At 44.3% G+C, this 22,099-nt stretch overlaps 1 protein-coding gene across 3 annotated transcripts in view; it reads right to left on the bottom strand.

Moving 5' to 3' along the window:
• The window catches only part of ZHX3 (zinc fingers and homeoboxes 3), a 69,932-nt gene that overhangs the window by 6,860 nt on the left and 40,973 nt on the right, over nucleotides 1-22,099 (bottom strand). For 2 of the 3 annotated variants that reach the window (XM_059733205.1, XM_019484612.2), the window contains one exon: nucleotides 2,173-5,144. In XM_059733205.1, coding sequence (XP_059589188.1) covers nucleotides 2,173-4,999 — 2,827 coding nt within the window. In that variant the 5' untranslated portion in view covers nucleotides 5,000-5,144. The remainder of the gene's footprint in view (nucleotides 1-2,172; nucleotides 5,145-22,099) is intronic. The other variant, XM_019484613.2, reaches the window with a different exon arrangement.

Raw genomic sequence — 22,099 nt, 5'->3', positions numbered from 1 at the left:
TGGGTCAAGAATCCAATGAGACGGTAGAGCAGGGGTGGGCAAAATACGGCCCAGGAGCCAGATGCAGCCCGCCAGGCCATTCTATCCAGCCCATGGGGCCCCTAAAAAATTTAGAAAATTAATATTAATCTGCCCTGGGCTGCCTGTCATGCGGCCCTCGATGGCTTGCTGAAACTCAGTAAGTGGCCCTCTACCCAAAATAATTGCCTGCCCCTGTGGTAGAGCAACCCTATGCAAGCCATCACAGCTGGAGGAGACTAAGCCAGTATGAGCTCTTCCAGCAGAAGAAGGAAGCAGCAGAGCAGCCCAGCTTCTAGTAATGATACTGGTAGACTGACAGATAGAGAGCCCCCTCTAACCATGCCCAGCAAAGGTGCTTAAGGAACCCAGTCATGGTCACTGGGATAGAGAAGGGCATGCAGAGGTACCACAGGCTAAGAAACAAAAAGGAAGTTGAAGGGAAAGGCTGGCTTAGGCCTCTGACAAGTGAGCTAGTGGCAAACATAGCGAGGAAAGCTGCTACTCCTACCCCTCTCCAGCAACATCACTCAAGGGAGCCAGCATTTGCATGCTCCTTTCCTAGCAAGGATGAAGGAACAGCTCCATCAAGCCCCAGGTAACTGAGCTTAAGATCTTACTGACCTGCTACAACAGAGGACCACAGTGAATGCATGTGAGCTTATGGCACTGGCAGCCACCATACCCAGCACTGCTACACACACTACCCTCTCATGGCCCTCCCAAAGACCCTGGTGCTAATACTAGGGGCCAACCCGGTTCCCATCTCCCTAGAGGGTTTCTCTCCTATCAGATGCCTAACCACCCAGTACCTTCCTCGCCCTTCTCAAGACTCCCTGATCCACTTGACAGCACAGTAAACTTCAGTAGTACCTGCTTTCTTGTTATGTCTGTGCTACTGGTAAGCCCCTCAGTCAGATTGAGGACACGTGACTGGGAAATTAAGTGCTTACATTCTGGGAAAGGATCCTGATTTGAAAAAAAGGGGGTTGAGGCTATAACCCTGTAAAAGCCTCTTAAGCCTGGCAGAGGTGGATAGAGACAGGAGCCTGGCTTTAGCTGGACCTACCAAGGAGGCTTCATGTCAGAAACTTAGTGGCGAAAAGATCAGCAGGAAGTTGCTTTAAGCAAATCACATCTGGGGCATTATACATGAGGGTGAGGTTGAGGCTGCATCATTCCCCACGCAGCAGGAACTGCCAACAAGGAAACAGTCCCCAGCTGTACTACTGGAAAGAGTTCCCCCTCTCAAAGACAAGCCCTGGTGCTGGGCTGGAGCAGCAGCTGTCCCAGCAGAGACCTGCTGAAAACCCAACCCTGCAGGATCTGAACATGTGCTCGAACCCAACAGTGCTCCAAACACTACACCCTACATAAGGCCTTTGGTTCAGCCTTCCACTAGGAGGGTGGTAAAGCACTGGAACAGGCTACCCAGAAAGGATGTGGACTCTCCATCCTTGGAGATTTTTAAGACCCAGCTGGACAAAGCCCTGGCTGAGATTATCTAGTTGGGGATGGTCCTGCTTTGAGCAGGGGGCTGGACTAGATGTGATCTCCTGCGGCCCCCTCCACCCCTAATTTTCTATGATTAAGGTAATTTACAAATAGGGAGTGTGTGTGGAGGGGGCGGGGGGGGGAGAGTGTTTTATTTTACAGCTGGGGAAACTAAGAGACTTTTTGAAGGTCACACATCAAGCCAGTGACATCCTTGTAAGTGTGCTGTAAGGTACTGCACAATATTGGCTGCACTGTTAGGGCACACACAGAGCTACACAATTCACAAGATAAACCTAGAGATTTCAAATAATGTCAAAACCATTCTGCCTTTTTGCGGTCTTTCACTACAGAATTGCCCTATTATTTTTCTGTAGTCAAAAAAGAGGTGAAAGCTGAGAGCTGGGGTATTCTGAGGGGGACCTTAAGTCTAAGGGAGGCCTGAAGTCTAAAACGATTGAGAACCGCTGCTGACGGGGCAGCAGGGCCTCTCTGCTTTGCCGCTCCCCCTAATTTAATTAGACCTTGGCTTTCTCATCAGATCACTCTGAACAAGGAATCTTGGTACTAAAACCTCCCAAGACGCCCCACTTGCTGGCACACTAAACAGCTCAGTGCTCTTTTATGTTTGCTTCTCGAGGCTGCAGTGAGCCTACTTACAAAACACTTCCGCAGCTGAACGAGCAGTCGGGGTCTTACCAAGCGGGACTGTGGGCTGCTGGCTGACCGTGTCTGAGGGGTCCGAGCTGCCTTCCTGGCCCCCGGGCTCCCAGGATTCGCTGTTCTCAGACACCTCAGAACAGGCGTCAGACGTCCCTTTTGGATTTCCTGCCGCGTCTCCAGAGCTCGAACACCTGTCTTCGCTGCCGGTGTCAGACACGGCCCTGGTTTCCTCATCCACCTTTACAGCAAACCACACCCTGACCCGCTGTGAATTCAACTGAGTTCTCTCACACAAGGTCTGCAGGTCGTCTTCACACAGCATCTTATGCTTCTTGTAATAGTCCTCAAGGAGCTCCTTGCTGTCTGGGCTGATTTCAGCTAGTCCTGGAGGAAAGATCCCGCGCCTGTAGTTCTCATACCATTTCAACTGACCGTTTTTGTAGCCGTATCGGCTATCTCCAAACCAGCGGATTACCTCCGCCCGCGGCAGGCCTGTCTGAGCAACAATGGCATCGTACTCTTGATTTGTTGGCCTCTGCGTCTGCACAAACATTTGCTTAAGCAAATGCCGCTGCTGGGCTGTTTTTTTTAAGTTTAATTTGGTTTTATGGGGGGTAGGCGGCCTGCTAGAAGGGCTGTCCCCTTTCTTATTTGCACTTAAACCCTGCAATTCATTTTTGCCATTGGACTCTGTCACTTTAAGTTTTTTCAGATTGATTTTAATAGGGCTGACTTTCCGCTCTGCTGCAGTTTGACTGCTGCCAGGCATATCCACTGAACTGTTTTCACTGGAGGCCCTCAGTTCATCGGAAGAGTCTTCCCCTTCTCCGCAGTCATTTTCAACATCTTCCTCCTCTTGCTGAACCATTTCATCCACCTTTTTGTTCTCCTCAGCCAGCTTTTTTTTTCTCCTCTCGGAGAACCAGCTATCAATTTCCCTCCTCGTCATCTTTGTTTCACTCCTCAAACGGTCCACTTCTTCCTCTGAAGGGAACGGATTTTGTGCAAAACTGCCTTCCAAAGCTTTGAGCTGCTCTGGTGCTCTCTCTTTGTATTTTGTGGGGGTGAAGTCAGGTGTCTGATGCCAAGATTGCCGCCTGGTGTGATGATGAGTCACAGGTGTTGCTGCAGTCATAGAGGTTAACTCCGTGCCTTTTGTTGATACGGGGAAGGTCATTTCAGTCAGAGAGTCTATTGTGTTATCTCCCACAAACATGCCTCTACCACCTTTCACGTTCCTGTTATGGTATCTCCTATCACTAAACCATTTTCGAACTTCCCTTGTGGAGAGGCCTGTAATTTTTGTCAACCGCTCAACTTCAGCATGGCCTGGGAACGGATTGCGACCAAAACTGCCCTTCAGTGCAGATAGCTGTTCATGGGACTTCTTATTTTTGTAGACGTTGGGATCCAAGAAAGCCTGTGAGGATATGGTAGGACATGCAGTTAGCAGAGACTGAGCAGTGTTGACCACTTTCACAGTAGATGCGGTATTTGAACACACTGTGTTGTGCTGTGTCACAGGCTGGAGCTTGGGAATAGAAGTCACTGTTAAAGTGAGAGAGGAATTGGTGCCTTTTAACTCATTTGTCATTATTGGCTGCGTAACAAGCAGCCCTCCTGTTCCTTCTGGTTGTCCAACCACATGTCCAGGCAAAGTTGCCTGAATAAGATGTGGGACGCTGCTGGTGTTTGCAACTAGGGGCGTATTTAAAACTGTAATGGTAGGCTGCGGTACAGACTGGATAACAGTGTTGAACATTTTTTTCCGTGCATCTTCTATCTCCTCCGGTGACCAGCTGATGCCTTGTTTCAGCCTCTGGGCAGTAAACCAGATCTTAAGCTGTTCTTCTGGATACTTTGTCACGACAGTCAAGTAGCAAAGCTCAGCCTTTGTGGGATATGGGAACTTATGGAAAGAGTTTTTCAGGAAGCTGTTGGAGTCCATGGCAGCGTTGTATGTTGGAATGCTGCTCAGAGGAATCATTACCTTCGGAAGGGATTTGGACGTGGGTAGCTGTTGGTGTAATAGTGGCTGCTGTTGCAATGGTACAAGATGTGCAACACCTGTCTGCAAGACAGGCACACTCCCTATTATGGAGCCATTGACTATGGGAGATGGTTTTGCAGAGCTTGGAACTGACTGGCTAACCGGCACAGACCCATTTGCGAACAGATGGTCACCATTTTTCATCTCCGGTTCATTGGCAGACTGATTGGTTATGTTCTCCTTCAGCGTGTGAATCTTTTTGGCTTCAGCCTTACCTTTCATTATCTTCATAATGGGTGTTTTGGTAATGATGATTTCAGCTTGACTATCCACCCCTTCCCCAGGGATTTCCCCTGGAAGGTCTTGGTTGCTGGTGGCATCACAGATGCTTTGCTCCACAGTAGTACGATTGTCCTGCTTAACCACATTCCAGACAAAGCCAGTTTCTCCAGCATGGCACTCTGCATTGTGTTGCAAGAGCCTTTCATGGCTTTTTGCCAGAAAACTGCACTCTGTGCACACCAACAAGGGGTCTTTGCTGAAGTCTAAGTGCTCAGAATCCATGTGCTCAAAGAAATGATTAACATCTTGAGAGCCAAATTCACAATACTTACACACATAAGTATCGCCCTCTGCAAGACTTCGATGCCCATTAGACAATGTTCCATTATTGTTGTGGTTAACAACAGTGTCACTAGCAGCCGGGGCTTCAGGACGCGTGTCCTGTTGTATTCCTCCACGATCATCTTCCACGACATCTGATTCAGTTTCCTGCAGCACCAGCTTTTTAACTGGTATCATGCAGGGAGTTGTGGATTTCCTTTTACTAGCCATCTCTGCCACCAAGCCAGATGATTAATGCTTTTTTAAAAAAAAGCAACATTTGCAGGCATTCTGAGGTCTCGATTCCAGCAAATTCATGATGTCTGAAGACAGACTCTTGTCAAGTCTTTGAAGGATATTACACATGCTCTTGAACCTGAGGGAAAAAATAGGAAAAAAAGTTACTACACCTAATATTTGGCATAGCATATACCCATTACAACTGCAACAATCCTCCTGTTTTTATTGTTTAAAAAGATAATTATTCTCATCTGCTAAATGGGAAAGATGTTGAAGCTGGAATTAATCTGACAGTCTTCTAAATGCTTACTTGGATGATTTTGTAGAACCGGAGAAAAGTTTCAGATAGAATGGCCATACCTGCCTATAACATTGTTGTATCAGGCTGGTGACACTTTTTCTACCCGCCTAGTATGAATCAAAAGGCATCTTCCTTTGTGGGCCTAATACCTTCACTATTTCCCCTTGATAAAGGGTCTTCTCCTGCCTCTATCCTCTCAATTCTTCCAACAACAGAAGTCCATAAAAACTGACAAAGTAGGACTGGCCAGAATCCTGAAGTCCTGGTCACTGTAAAATTCTGATATTAAAAAAAAGTTTCCAACTAGGAACAGTCCTTGAAATTTTTGCCACAGAGCAGGGAAACCTGGGCTCCTTGAGAGCTGTGGCCTCCAGGCTCTCAGCTATGAAGCTGTTTGCCAGGCAGGCTGCCATAGAGGCAAGCTGGCACCATCACAAGCAGGTTTCCCTAGAAAACCTGCCTAGTTTCTGTCGGTTTTGACAAGAATCAAAAACCCATTCTCACAGGATCTAGGCACTGCTTCACACTGGTGTTGGATAGCAGAAAAGCAGTGTTGGAAATTTTCAGACCAGCTCAAGCACCAAACCTTGCACATGGAAACTGTGGACATGGTGCCAATAAGGGCTGTAGTGTCACGGTTGGGATATCACACTTTGATCATCCTTGGAGGAGCTCAGGAAAACTACACATCACTGATTAGATGTCATGTGGGTCACTTTCTCCCATGACTGCTTTGGCTTTTTGATTTCAACAGAATCTACCAATTCTACAAAAGTGACAAAGGAGGGCAGGCTACAGAGATCAAGTGGAGTAAAATACATGCACACACCACCCCTCGGATCTCCCCTCCGTCTGTCCCGCTGTACCCAGGAAAACGGCATGGCAATAGCTTTAAATGTTCAGACCAATCCAATCTATACAGTTGAGACACTCCTTGAGGAAGTGCAATGCATCTGTGACAACTCTTGGTTCCTAGGCACAAGCAAGAGGAAAGATATTCAGCTCTAGCATTGAAAAAAAAATTAACACATCTTGTTCACAGGTCACAATAATTTTAAATCCATCAAGTGCTCTGCCAGAAACTGGGACTGGACATTTCTTCAGGCACAACTTCATCTCCTGCCTGGTGGAGTTCACAATATGCACAGCAGATGCTCCATGCCTGAGATCACAACCCCGAGGGCAGTAAAATGGTTTGTTGTAGCTGGCATCTACTTGCTAAAATTTATCCAGATGACAAAGAAAACAGGAGATCTGAAGAAATTTTCTCCCTGAACCCCTCTTCCATCTGTTATTACAGTGCATTTGCACAAGAATAAGAATAGCAATTTCCAGATTGCAAGGTCACTTGGAGGTTCAGCATGAGTAAGGCTGGCCAAAGATTCTGTGCCAAACTAACAAGATTTGCAGGGGAATAGATAGAGCTTCATGAAAACACTAATTACAACTAAACAGAAAAAAAAATCACAACTAAACTACAAACCTTTCAGGGGTGGCATTAAAAGCACTATGCACTGACAGACTAAGCCTGCTTAGATCAGATACCGGGGACTGATTTCATGCACAGACACACGCAGATCACAAGTATTTGTTGGCTGCTCATGCAATACCTCCTTTTTAATTATTTTCAAGTGAATTCAGTCAGACATGGAGGACCAATGGTTCTAGCTGAAAGTATATCTCAGGAAGTGGAATTTGACCTCTGTAAGCTTGTCTCCAAAAAAAAACAAACCAAAAAAATAAATTAACAAAAGCATTTCTTTTTAAATAAATGAACTCTGAAGAACCCGAGTCTGGGTGTTTAGTATGAACACCAGCCACACACACACAAATTTAAAACGCTGATGGGAAACCGTAACTTCCAGTTAATGTGGGCTGATCTGAGATTACAAAACAGTCCTGTAAATAGTATTAGTCATCAGCGAAGTTGGCACTGGCAAAGGCTGTTTGCTATGCTCAAGCTGCATAAAAAGCTATAAATCAGAAATGTATAACACTGTGATCCTGAATTGGCACATATTAATTTCATGCTCCTGATACCCAGTTTTGTGGTATTTCTATCCCAACTTGCAGAGACTGCTTTCCCTTAGCACTAACAAGACGAACACTTGAATAACTCCTAATGGGGTTGACCTTTCCAAGTCAGGTCAACGAGGAATGACAATAGGAACAGCCAAAAGACTATACAGATAGCTTTAAAGGTCTTAAGGATCATTGGGAGTAACGAAAGCAAGAGTAAAAATGAACAGTCTCACTGCATGGATCTGCTCTGTATCAGGTCAACTCACGTGACCATCTGAAGTCCTCACTACTACTTACTCTTATTGACCCTAGATGGGTAACTTAGCTGGGTGAGAGTTAGCTGTATTCTTTGCAAATCTGTGTTTTCAACAGAATTGTTATTAACAGAGTTCCAGTTACAGAATCTCTATTACCGGAGATGATGCAAGAGCCAGACACATCCCACACTGTGTTTGTAAGTTGGCAGATAGATAAAAATCATCCTTTTAATTCTCAGCTGAATAAACTTGATACAAAGAAACGAAGACAAAGACCCCTGTTTTGCCATTTTTACAGAGTCACTCTTCAGAGTATTTAATCAGTACTCCTTGAGCTTAGTATACTTGAAATGCTTTACCCACCTATGAAGAAACTAAAAGGCATTGCCACCTATAGTTACTTCATTTACCAAAGTTTAATGTTTACACAAGCAAATTCTGCTGAAGTCCCAACTGGAGAGATAAGTAGGTTTGAGATGTCAGAGCATCCATACGTTGGCTCAGATACAAAATATTAACTTTACCCAAGAGTGAAGATTGCAAATTTATCTTGTCCTGGTGGTAACTCAGTAGCAAATTTAATCAAGTGCACTGTTTGTCCATTCCTTTTCCAGGGAAAAGTTACACAACCACATAGTAAAACCTAACATAGATTCTCAGCTGCAACAGCAACATGTATATTGACTAAATCAAAACATTAGTAGCATGTTCTCAGCGCTGTCCATCCTACAGCATCTGCTAACACTCCTGTACATTTGCAATTTAAAATGTAATTGAATCTATATTATATCCCTTTTAACTATCCTAGTAGCAAGCAACATTTTTTTAAAGAAAGTGTTCATTAATAATGTAGTGAATAAACCATTGTTAAATTAAAAACTGGCACAAAAAATAGAACCATACCATGATTCTTAGGGTGCATCCCCATGAGCGTGCATGTGCTGGGATGTGCATTCCCTATGGGACAAAGAGGCAGTGGCACATTTTTGTGCCATTGTTATCTGTCCGATGGCATGCCCCGCACATGTGTTCTGGTGTGTGGCAAATTGCCCTGGGTGGGGTAGGGAAGGCTGGGGCCAGCCCAGCAGCCACAGATCCTGGCTGGCAGCCAGAATGTAGCCTCTGCCTGCGTTTTTTGTTTTTTGTTTCTTTTGCTTTTTGGGGGGTGGTTACAGCAGAATCTTACAGCGTCAAAAAAACCTGCCATGCTGCAAATTAGCAAACATGCACGTGTGGTGCGTGTGGTTTGCAACATCACAAACTGCACATTTGCACTCGTGGGGATGTGCCCTTAATGTTTTGCACTTAGTCATGCATTCAAATGGGAGCTTTATATCCCACCATATGGACCCTTTGATGGAAAGTGAAACATTAGCGGAAGGAAATATAAACCCCACAGTTATGAAGATAACAGGACAATGACTGCTTTCCTAAAAGCTGACAATTTCCATTTAATTTATACCTACTTAATAAGGAGCACAGCTCTACCCACTAAACAGGTGAAGTTTACTGAGTGAGCCACTCTTTTGCTGGCTACACTGCTTCCACAATCCTTTCTAGTGAAAAGAAAATCCCACAATCCTACAAATCTCAGTGTCTCCTGACAGTGGGACAGACTAGCAGTTCACCATTTGCTGAGAAGCAGGATCAAAAATAAGATACTTAATAGTTTGTGACTGTGGTTTAAATTAACTCATATTACCCTTAGGTTCAGCAAGGTGTTGGGGTAGGTGGAATGCACGTTAAGCCTGTTTAACCCAGGAATTAAAACTACTGAACTTCTCTAAATATTTACATTGGTTTAGAAGTTTGTTCCTAAACAACAAGCTTAGCTCCCCTTTCTGCCACTGCCTTTCACCAACAACCCCCTCTATTGTTCTTTGCAGGGAGATTCAGCAGCATCTAGAGACCAAACAAACTGAGCGTTACCATTTCAGAGAATGTATTTTATATGGATTAAGAAAAAGTATGCACTGTCAAACATGAACTTTCAGCTTCCCTCCCTCCCCCCCAAACTCAGCTGGATTTAACTGGTTTGGTTTTAAAATGTTTCAGTGAATTAATGAGTTGTGTTGTTAATGCAAAACATTCATTCCAACCAATGCCAAGCTCCCCAATTAGAAGATTAATTTGAGACCTTGTGCAAACCTTGCCCAGAGACCAGAAAACAAAGCAAAAAAAAGGAACCTAACAGGCACCAGAACCACATGGATCATACAGGGTAGCTACTGTCCTGCCACTACAGTTCAGGAGATGGTAAGAAAACTATGCTACCTGTGCCAAAAGCATTATGGCCATGACAACTTTTAAACTTGCCGGCAAAGATTTTAGGGATATAGGAACCCCTTTTTGCAGCACTGTAATTTTAGACACAAATTCACTTTGGTATTTGACATGGCTTTGCCCAGAAAATGTTCAATTAAAAAAAAAATCTCCTCTTTTGCTAATGCTTCATGTTCCTGCTAAGAAAACACCCCTCAAGTCAGAAAAAATTGATATTTCTGTCTTGTACAAAGCCAAACACAATATTGGCACTTAAATACCAGTGGTTTGTTTTTATACTGAAAATGTGCAGGCCCAGGCTTGAGCAGTATTATGGTTATTTTTAAGAGGAGGAAAGTTAACATTTGAGAAGTTTTTAACTGTGGTTTTACTACAACAAGCTTCAGGGTTTTTTTAATCCCAAAAGCTTCATTTCACTTAGGGATGAGCCCTAGAGGACTCACCCAAGTATAATCCTAGATGTCTGTCAATAATTAGTGATATAAACTGGCCTGAATGAAAGATAACTTTGAAGAGCCAACCAACACCTTTCAACCCTCCTAGGCATGTGGAACCTTTAAGGTGCCAAAATGAAACATTACATAGAAAATTCCCTACTTTACAAAGTCTCTCTCTAACAGTTACAAACACTTTACCTCCTAACAGGCTCAAGAAGGGCATGGCTCACCTGGCATGAACTACTCGCTCTAGGTAAAGAGAACTGTTTCAGTCCATCGCATTTAGACTGGTCCCCAACACGGGGGGAAAACAATACATTCTTGTGAGTGCAAGTGAGGAGGAAAAGCATGCATGTGCCATCTCTCTGTAGTCTCTGCTCCATCTACCAGCCAGGGATGTTTCAGGGCCTGTTCTCCGCAGTTAGTCATTAACATTTCCCTGCATGCAGAACCAGCTCGTGACAAATCCCGCAAGGAGGTCATCAGTCAGATTAATTATCCTACTTGCTGCCAGTGCATGCACCAATTTAGTGAAGAGGAGGGGGAAGGGCAGGAGTAGCAAGGGATAAAACTAAGGCTTGCTCTATACACAGGAAGCTGCACTGATTTAACCCAAATAGTTATTAAGCTGCATAGACTAACCTAGATACATAGCGATGTCGGGGTTAACCTCTCAGTGAGGCAAGTAGAGGCCTTTCACAGCTCTGAGCACGAATCCCAACCTCCTGTCTGTGGCCATGAGTGGGGACTTTCTTTTAGCCAACCCAATGTGATTGTTTGGCCTAGAAGAGAGATCACAGACATTTCCCCCACCCCAACCCCAGGACTGTGTCATGTTAGACTGAGCAAAAATCCAGGCCCTTGACCATGGTCCCTGCTTTCTGCTGCTAAAGGAAGATCTCACCAGCTCGGGTCACACAGGGAAGATTATCTCCCTAGACCCTGCTACTTGAAATGGAACTAAACATTCTGCAGAAACAATATGGGCAAGACCCCACTCACAGGACTATATTTCTAACTTAGTGTAGCCCAAAGATGCTCTGGATACAGCCTGTATTTAGCAGTTTTTACAACATGAAAGAAAAAGTAGGGGCTGGGGAGACTAGGTCAGACTGACAACACACTGTAATCCAGAGACACTGCCCTTGAGAATAACATCCCGTAACATAGGTCAGCAAACATTTCATTTAAGATCAATTTAACCTGCTGAGGGACAGCAAATGATATGAGTATCTGCTTATATTTGCTCTGATAAACCATGCCTCCCCGATTGTGCTAATGTCTCATCCACTTAAAATCAAGATGCTCAATAAAAGATGTCCCTCCCCCCACAAAAGAAATCCCAAAACAAAACTCAGTAGTCCAAGACAACCATCAGAGCAATAATGTGTATTTCATTATCTTGCATTACACATGTATGACTGGACACATGCATCTCAGCAGCTTCAAGCTTTAAACAGCATCACATAGTCAATATTTGTATTGAGAACGATACAAACAATGTACCTATATGTCCAATGTCCACAGTGTTTTATACATCAATCCTGGCATTGAAAATGCATGCGCATACACAGTTTACAGGCAATGGAAACTGGTTGATTGAATAATTGTATTCATTTGCTATTAGCTGGTACACCAAAGTAGAAAAGGCCCATTTCCACATGGACTAGTTTAACAGAATTAGTCATTTATATTTTGTCCCAAGTGCAGCTGTATTTGGTCATTTAAAAGAATGTGGTTAAGAGAAGACCTTTCTATTCCCTTGCAATAATTTGTGTTCACTTATTTCAAGTTGCTATTATTAAACCATCATCACTTTATGAATAGCAGCTTGGGACTGATCAAATACCTCCAAGAAGTCAACAACTTACCAGGATCTTTATTACTCAGCAGTAACTTATGCTCTGTATTAACAATGAGGTGGTAATCATCATCTGCCTTTTCATATGAGCATACAACAGGGACAGATTAAGAGTTAAGGCAATATGGCTGTAACAGAGTCCGATTAGCGTATAAAAATAGGTCACCAGGATAATATAACCTTTAGACTTCTGGCAACACAGCTCTGCCTGGGCAACCCTGTATGCTGTATTTCAATAGCATGTCAATACTAAAAAAAACAAGCATCCTGTGCGCACTTCTGTATGGACATGAATCCTGTCCTTCCTCCACATTTGTTCAACTATGTACAATATAAGCTAAATGCTAAACTCCTCTTTAAAAGCAGATGGAAGTCCAACAAGATAACCTATTAACAAGGCACATCTACATAAGATGTTTAGAGAAGTGGGTCAGAGCAGCCCCAGGCTAGCAGGCTGACCCCCCCCACCAGGCCACCTGCTAGCCGGGACTGGTTCGACATAGCTCAACATGCTGCAGTCCCACATCCACATTTAAACGGTGTGCCCAGAGCAATAAACTCTGGCATAATGTGCCCCCGAGTTTACTGCTGTGTGCTAATAGCACATGAAGACCCGTCCACATAGTACATACACTCCAGCAATGATTCTGGGCTCATACATCAGTATCTCTAAAGTTTGTGAACAACAGAGTTAAAAGATCAACTCCTAACATGATGGACATAAAGATTTGTTTTTGATAAACCCCATATTAGAAATCAGATGGTCAGAACTCAGCAGGTTTTGTGTAGCCTTCTTTGAACCAATCCCAGATGGTAAAGGAAAGAAAACTGAGTCGTAATTCTATGGATTCACCATCCTTTTTGTTTTATAAAACCACTTTAAAAGAGAAATACTATCCCAGGACTCATCTCCATGGTCAACTTCAATCTCCCACATGCTCTTAACACTAGCAAACATTCCTGGCATTCTGAAGAAAGAGAAGGCCTAGAGACAACTGGCCACCTAAGGACCGGCAAAGAACTACTGCTAGCAGTTGTGTTTCCACTACAGGTGCAAAAATCCATTAGTCCACCCAATCCCAGATCTTCAGCAGCTGAAGGACATCCACAGCCATAGCACTAAATGGCTCAGTGCTTATACAAGGTAATTTTTGAATGCTGAAAGAAGCTAATGTTTATAAATTCACAGAGACTGCTTAGGGTCTCTTCGATTTACTGTGTGCTGCTGACATCTTTTGTAGCACATGGTTACATTTTTTCAGTCTAAAGTGATACTCTACAGTACTGCATGTGCAGCCTGCACTACAAATGACAGTTCCTAGCCCAGGTTACTTAGAGATTAGAATTTGATATTAGAGCTTAATGGCTCACAAATAATTTGGTAAGCAGCACAATTCCAGCTTCTGCACAGTCAGCTCACCCTAATACAATGGCAGCTTACTGCTGTCCAGCCTTGTAGATAAAACAATGCATACTAAACCCAACAGTCCCCATTTCTACCACATGCATGCTCCACAAAAGTCACCACCCTAGCACCACCTTTCTCCAAACCAAGAGCAGGGCCATTTCAGTCACTCATTTCCTATTGGATGGCTCAGAAAGTAGAAGTTTTCCAGCTTCCAAAGGGGTGCGATTAATCTTCCAGGTCCAGATTAATACTGGCCATTTTCAGAGTCTGACAGTAGGGCTTGGATCTCTTAACAGGCAGCAAGCACTGTGTGGAGCTGGTTAAGCATTCACACACATAAGTGCTCACTGCCAACTGAATATCAGAAGCATAAAAATAGGGCATTGATTTCATGATAGGCACGTCCAACACCTAGTATAAACAGGGACTCAACCTGGTCAAAGTCTCTAGGTGCTCCTCTAATATTAGTCTTAAATAATACCAGGGAAAACTCTTACATACCCAGTGGAAAGGTGGCATACTAGCTTCGCACTAATTAAACCATGCTGGGAGTTGCAGAACCTTATCACCAAGTCTCTAGTTCTGCCTGGGGAACAAGAGCTTGCTACAGACATATGCTGATCACAAGCTGCCAAGTGGCCACAGGCACGATGGAGGAGAGGCATTTCCAAGAAAGTCACTGTGCGGAACAAAGAATTTCTAAAGTCCAGATTTTTAAAAGGGAGAAATGCCAGGTTGTTATTCAAGTACCCTATAGTGGAACTGAGATGAGTTCACTCTTTGCAATGCATATTGTGCCCCAAAACAGCACAATAACTCCTTGCCAGCACAGTGCTTCTGGATTATTTCACGACGCCCTTCTGCAATTTGTTAGTTTAAAAGATGACGTTACATTCTGGCTTAATGTCAACTATCATTTCCTAACTAATTTACTGTTACTGTAGGTGACGCAGGGGCTGCAGACCTAAGCTTCAAGTCACAAAACAGGATTGGCAGTTCAGAATAATATGGATTCTGCCCCCTCTCCCAACCCCCAATCCTCCAGGCTTGGTTCAAGATTACTCTCCCATATTTCAATATGGATGATCTCTTTTGCAGCTTTTTGAATACGATAGTTTATGGCAATGTTTTTCTGCTCACTGAACTGGCTCATTCTTTCAGTAGAACAAACTGTTCCATGTTGAGGCAGAAGTTGGCTGTGTTTTAACAAAGGATTTTTTCCCCTTCTGACAGTGTTTTGCAAAAGACTCAAAATCAGCTTGTAGCCAAGTTACAAAAGGTCAGCAGAGGCTAGTCAGGCAATGGGTGTAGTTCCTGTATGTCACAGATAGTATAGGAAATGGGTGGGGACAAAATGTATGAAATTTTGATTCGAAATAATGTCTACATAGATATCAATGGGGAAACAGGCTTATCAATGGGGAAACAGATATATATACATCTGTGAGCCTGAAAGCCCACAATTTCTGTTCTAGAAGACTGGGCTTGGTAGGACAGGTTGAGGTAGATTAATCTCCATGGTCATCCATCCGAGTGTGTGAATGACAGCCATTTAAGCAGTCATGGTAATAAGAAAAGCAGTGCTCTTGGGTTTTTTTCCCCCCTGAGCTATTTTAAAGGCCTGCTGCCCTTATTTCTCCTAGTCAGCAAAATGACTATTCACAAGGCCAACAGTTTGCCTTCAGTAAAAACCAAATGCTGGCACAAGCCTGAGGAAAATGGCTTTCATCATGGGAAGCTTTGGTGTAGTTGTGGGTACTAGTGTCTCCCTCACCCTCCACAACTCGTAGGGAGGTTCCTGTAGATGCAGACCTTCCTTCCTGGTGTGCACAGGTTCATCAGCAGGGCTGTTCTACCCAGTCAATCCTCCTCTCCAGACAGGACAAATGCACTGTGCTTGGAGCCTCTCCTGGGCTGCATGGATATATTTCATACGTGCATCCTTTTTAACAGTAAATTATGAATAGCCAAGAAGTGAAAAAGTAACATTGTATGTGACAAAGGAAGAGATGGGCAAAACCAAATTTCTATCTGCTTTAATAATCATAAAGCTCTCAGGCCTAAAACTCAAACATCTGGTTTACATTCTCTTCAACCATGAGTAAGGGATGCTGGAAACTGATTTGCCCTCTCTTCCACTGGGCTCCTACACAACTAGTATCACAGATTACATCACTGCTGAAATGTGTCAAGCCAACTGGGTTCAGTTTTCTTCTATGGTCATCAATCTCAGTGTTCAGGATTATTATTGGAATTGCCTTGGATCCCAGTCATAAACCTGACCTCACTGTGCTAGGTATCTTAAGGACCCAGAAGAGGACGACTGTCCCTAGACTTCCAATTCCTCTGCCAGCACATAATGTTTAAAGTTTTTACAGTACTCACAGCATCTCTGAAGAGTAAGGAAGAGAGAGAAATCCTCAGCCACTGACATGCACCCACTTTGATGACTGAAAGGTAGGGGTGCACCGATAGATTTTGGGGGCTGATACCGATAGCAGATTTTTAAGGAGGCATATCAGCCGATACCAATCTGATTTCTGATACAGCTGCATGGAGCTGGTAAGTCTGTTGTCGTGAAAGGAGAGGGGGGAGGGAAGGGGTGTGGGGGAGCAGATCAACACCCCCCACGGTAAGGGAGGAGTGGGGCTGGGGCAGGGGCAAGCACTGCCCAGCTGGGGTGGGTGAGTACAGGATGGAGCCGCGGCTTGTCCAGGGGCGGGGGGGGGGGCGGGGTGCTCCCACTGCTGCTCCCACTGCTCATCTGGGAAGGCACAGGGGGTTGTGAGGTGTGCCCCCGGATCTGTACAGGGAGGAGGGTTACTGGTGGAGCTACAGCCAACCCAAAGTTTGCTACAGCCCCACCCCCGTAGCCTCCTTCCCAGTGCCGCCACCTGCCCCAAGTGCAGCGCAGCACGGCCCCCACCCCCAGCTGCAGCCTGCCTAGCCCATCCCATACAGATCCGGGGGCACATGCCTTGCCATGCCCTCCCAGATGAGCTGTGTTAGCAGAGGTGGGAGCCACCGGATGAGCCACCAGATTAGCAGTGCACAGAAGTGGGAGTTGTCCCTCAGACGAGCCGCAGCTCTGTCCTGCACCCGCTCCACCCCAAGTGGGCAGCGCCTACCCCAGACCCGGTCCCACTCCCTCCCTCACCATGGGGAGCATTGATCTGTCCCCCATGCCCCTTACCTACCCCCTCCCCTTTCACCACAACAGGCTTATGAGCTGCACGCAGCTCTCCACGCTGCCAGGCTGTGCTCCTCACTGCCTATGTGCTGCGCTGCGTCTGCATGCACACACAAACATTTATTGGCCAAATTATCGGCCACTTCAGAACAATATAGTCAATCTTCTTTATATCAGTGCCGATCTGATATTGGACCAATGTATCGGTGCACCTCCGCTGAAAGGGATGGAGGTTTAATGGTGTGCCCTCACCTTACAAAACAGCTGACAGAAGCGAAGCCTACTGCATCCAATTAAATTGAAAAGGGAAAATAGGGACACCAGTGTAATTCTAGAACAGGGATTTAGAATAATTTAATGAGCCTGCTTGTCAAAAACCTCAGCAGGAGGTTTTTCATTGCCTTAAATGATCAAGATCCTGCTTTTGAGACTCAGGCAACAAGAACGCGAGTGCTTTAGGGTCACTGCAAGCTAAGGACCAAATTTTCTGAAGAACTCAGCTGTCCTGTTAGCTCTCCTGTTAGCTTCTGCATAAGGGACATCCCACAGTGCTCAGCATCCAGCAGTTCTCACTATGGCATGCAAGGACAGATACCGAAAGGGCACAGTACCCAAAAGACCAAGCAGCTTTGAAAATCTGGCCCCTTGCTCAGGTGCCCAAGTGGAAGTGGAGATTGTTGGAAAATATAGTCCCCATCACAAGTGCTGAGGTTTCTGAAAATCCCACTCACAGTGTACACCGCTGCCTGGTGCACTGGTTCATCACTGACTCCCAGAAGACAGCCTGCTCCTGAATCATCCACACCATGTCCAGCAACACGTGTGCATGTCTTTCATGTTGCTCAGTCAAGGAAAGAACTTGGATCAGACCCTATCTTCCATTGCTTCTCGGATGCAATCAGAAGGTGAAGCCCAACGGTGAATTCCTCCAACTAGGTCTACACTGCAAAATCAGAAGTGCAAATGCAAAATCAAGTAGATTAACTCAAGCAAGCTTTAACTGAGCTAGCTTGAGTGCCAATGGCAGTAGACAGCAACGCAACAATGCCAAACACCCAGGGTCTCGGGTGGGATTGGGTAGCCCTGGCTGAAATGGCACCACTGCTATTGTTACCCAGTCTAGTTAGATTAATGCTAGCTTAGGTACATCTGCATATGTTGCAATTAGGCTTCCTAAATGCAGTGTAGCCATAACCTCTGACTCTAAACCCAAAGCAGCTGATGATAGATTTTTTAGTGAGGGCAGCATTCAAGAGAAACTGGCCTGCTAATGATTTCTCCCTCTTTCAAAGAGCCTATATTTCTCTTATGATTGACAAGAAGAGACAGATGGGTTTTCATTTCAGACTTCAATGGGCAAAACCTTCGAACTAGAATCCAGCACCATGGGAACCAAAGAGTACTTCATTTCAGCTTTGTTTGTGTTTTGAAAACTATTTGCTTTTGAAATAATTGTCCATCCACTGTAATTTGGATGAGTCGCAGTGGAGAACAGAGTTTAGCGTTATTCATAATGTGAACCTTGCCTGGCACAGCTTCCCACTTTCTCTGACAATTCAGAATGACACTTGGAATCAATTATCCTTACACAGGAGAGTCAATTATTTTTTTAATTGAAAACTTGTTTTTTTTAGGGGTCAGCGGTGAGGTACAGGCAGTCCCTAGTTATTTACTGCCAAAGCTAAAGGCACTTTCTGTACTATCAGCACACAGACATTTAAAATTACAGTTAGTGTGGGAAGGGGACAAAACAAATCACATTTTAAATCCTTCCTAGGGGATCCAACAGATCTTTCCCAGGCCTATCTTCACCTCATTTAAAAAATGCCTTAGCACGAAATTGAAGCAGAACAATTTAGTCATATTCTGAAAACCAAGGAGAGCTAGATTTCTGTTTTTAAATGTCTGCCAGTATTCTGTTGCCCAACTCTTTTGGCTGATTGAACCAGAAAGTGAATGTTTCTGGCCTCTGCCTTCACAGTGCTCATAAATCAAGCACTTGGCCAGCCATCATGTAAATTTCCAAAATATTGGTAACGCTCAGCCAAGGACGCATTTGGCATCTATGTACCATCTTTTGCATGGAGCTCAGAGTAGGCCCTGACCTGTTATGAGCACCACCAAGTAAAAGAAACCAGACTGGGCCCAGAGTGAACTAGATGATCTGTCATCTGTCCTGGGCTGGGAGGATATACCAGTCTCTGTGGCCAGGTAAGCATTTGAGCTTTCTCTGGAAACTCAGCTAGTGCCTCTTCTTACTCCAAGGAATATGAGCTGGCCAAGCCATTTCATATATGCCACTGAACAGCTGTTGGATGGAAGCAGCTTTTTTCCATATATACGGGGCAAACGAGAGATTTAAAAAAACTGTGACGTTCCATTTAAAGGATTTTGGTTTTTGGACTGGTTTCCCAGAAACCTTGTTGTCAACTACCCATGTACTAATTTACTTGTGGATCACAATGCTTTACTAGGGAGAATTCAGGCCTGCTGGCAGAATTGCTTCCTAATCATTTATTAGTATGTGTATATCCCTATGAATTGTCACAACTATAAAGCCTCCTCTTTATATTCAAAGCTCTGTACAATAGAATTTATTATTTTTATGCTTTTCAGACACCATTACAGGGGACTTAAGTGTGCAATTTGGAATAATTTAAATCTGAACACTACCCCATTACTCAATTTAGCTATATTCCTGGACTTTTTTCTTTCTGTGAGGAACCAGACAGAATTAATATTACATTTCCCTCTCCCCTGCCAATGGGGACAAGTATTCAAAGCTCTAAGTCAAATCTTACCGTGACCTGGCAAAACTGAATTTAAGAAAAAGAAAATCATCCTCTTTATGCAATTATTACCCAATTACTGTCACGGCTCATAGAATCTAGCTTCAGGCCTTTTTCTGTATGTTTCTAAAACTAGTGTACAAAATACCATAAAATTATGCAAATCCCAGATAGATTTATCCACGCATTAAGTCTATGAAGTTGCAGGAAGCTCTTCAACGGCTAATATAAAATAAAATATTGTAAAATAGAGTAAAATGCCCTGTATTTTAGACACACACACACACAGAGCCTAATAGTATCTTATTTTTCCATCCCATTCTTTACCCCACATGCAAAAGTGACTCAGCCTGAGATTACCTCTGCACATGTCAGACCACAGCCTCAAATCTGGAGCTTTGACATGACAGCACAGCAGCTCACCTTGGCCTGCCACCTTGTGACAAGCCACCCCAGCTGGTCAAAGCCAGTGTGAAGTCTCCAGTAGGGCCTAACCCTGCACCCAGTTCCTGTTACCATAGTGGCCGGCAAGGGTCAGCTGACCCTCTACTGCCATGTAAACCCCTGCACAGGAACAGAAAGCATTTAGGAGTAGTAGAGCTCACTTTGATTAAAGAATGCTTTGTTGCTCTTTCTTATTCACTCTGCTTAATCTCCTAGCTTCTTGGCCTGGCTGGCTTCTAGATCCTGTTCCTGGTTTTATCTCTTGGCTTCCTGACCTGGTTTGTCCTCAGACTCTGTTTGCCTGTCCTGCCCCTGTTTGGTACCCTGATCCCTGTGTGGCCCCAGACTGGTCGCCCATGTCCTGGTGTGACAGCATGTTCCCATTCTTGAGGTGTGCCAGTGGTGCAGGTTGAAGAACTCCAGTTGCAGGTAAGGAGCCTCTCTTCTTTAACAGGAGTTCTGCACTTTCCCATTTGTGGTAAAGACCCCTGCCAAGCAGCACCACTGGAGCATGCTCAGCATGTTCTTCCTTTGTTGGCTTCTGCACATACTTAAAGCCTGTTTCTCCTCTTCTTTCTCCAAAGGGCAGGAAGAATCTTACATCAGTTATAGGTATTAAACTTTGGTGGAGATGTGCAGCTTACCTTTTGTCTACAGAGTAATTTATAAGATCCCCCAGTAATTTATTATTCAGACAACCAAATGAATCATTCCAAGGCAGAATCAATTACTTCATATGGTTCTTGTAAAGTGCCTAGAGACATTGTCCTTCTAGAGTGAAACTGTATAAAGTTTGCTAAATAGCTGTATTCCTTCTCTGGTCACCTGTGAAGGAGAGTCATGGGAGGGGGGAGCTAGAATGGGTTTACACCAGTTTTGGCCCTTTAATCTATAAATAAAGGGCTAATGGTAGGTCCTATCCCTTGGACAGTTTAGTTCTTCATTTTGTTTTTCAGTTATACTAGAGTGACTATAGAACTAATTGGATTACGACAGCCTTAGTACCAAGGAAGTGCACCTCCATAGGCACAATTATGTGAGAGGAGAATTGATTTTTATGGACTGCTTGAAGTTTTGTTTTTCACTCCTAAGGGTTTTTAAATAGGTTGTAACAAATGCTCTTATAGGAATCCAACACTTCAACCCTTTGTTGGAGGACAAGGAAAGCTCCCAATGCAAGGGGGTATGATGCAAGGGGTTGTGCCCTTGTTGTGAAAGTTAACAGTGTACTGGGTTGCATTAGTAGCATTGCGTGCAGTTGAGGGAAATGATTATTCCCCTCCTATTCAGCACGGTGAGGCCACATTGGGCGTACTGTGTCCAGTTTTGGGACCCCACTACAGAAAGGATGTGTTCAAGCTGGAAAGAGTCCAACAGCAGACAACAAAAATGGTTAGAGGTCTGGGGCATATGACTTCTGAGGAGAGGCTGAGGGAATTGGGCTTATTTAGACTAAGAGGGGATTTAATAGCAGCCTTCAACTACCTGAAGGGGGGTTCCAAAGTGGATTTAGCTGGACTGTTCTCAGTGGTGGCAGATGACAGAACAAGGAGTAATAGTCTCAAACTGCAGCAAAGAAAGTTTAGGTTAGATATTAGGAAAACACTTTCTTACAAGGAGGGCAGTAAAGCACTGGTACAGATTACCCAGAGGGATCTAGTTGGGGATGGTCCTGCTTTAAGCAGGGGGTTGGACTAGATGGCCTCCTGAGGTCCCTTCCAACCCTCATTTTCTATTATTCTATGATTCCACTGATTGCAACTGAATTATTCTCAATTACCTGTAAGCAAGAGTCACTGAACTGTATTTTCTTCCTTGGTGTCTGTTATACCAAAGGTATTTCATTCATATTCTCCTCTTTAGATCAAACTCTCTGCTAAACAGTGATCAAAAGTCTGCTCTTTTCCCTTCAAAAGAAAGACTACCCCCGCATTTGACCATTGTGAAGCATTCAGTGTTATCACTGGAGTTCACGGTATAAATGATTCATTCTATTTGCTTATCTGAAGCAAAACAGGAGGATAAACTAAACTATGGCAGGATCCAGCACATGGGGCATATAAGCAAAAAACTTTATGTTCTATCAGCATGCAGTCCAC

The sequence above is a fragment of the Alligator mississippiensis genome, chromosome 9, assembly GCF_030867095.1.
Source record: "Alligator mississippiensis isolate rAllMis1 chromosome 9, rAllMis1, whole genome shotgun sequence".
In the NCBI taxonomy this organism is placed as follows: Eukaryota; Metazoa; Chordata; order Crocodylia; family Alligatoridae; genus Alligator; species Alligator mississippiensis.
The sequence above is the reverse complement of the archived record's forward strand: the minus strand, read 5'-3'. Positions and strand labels throughout refer to the sequence as shown.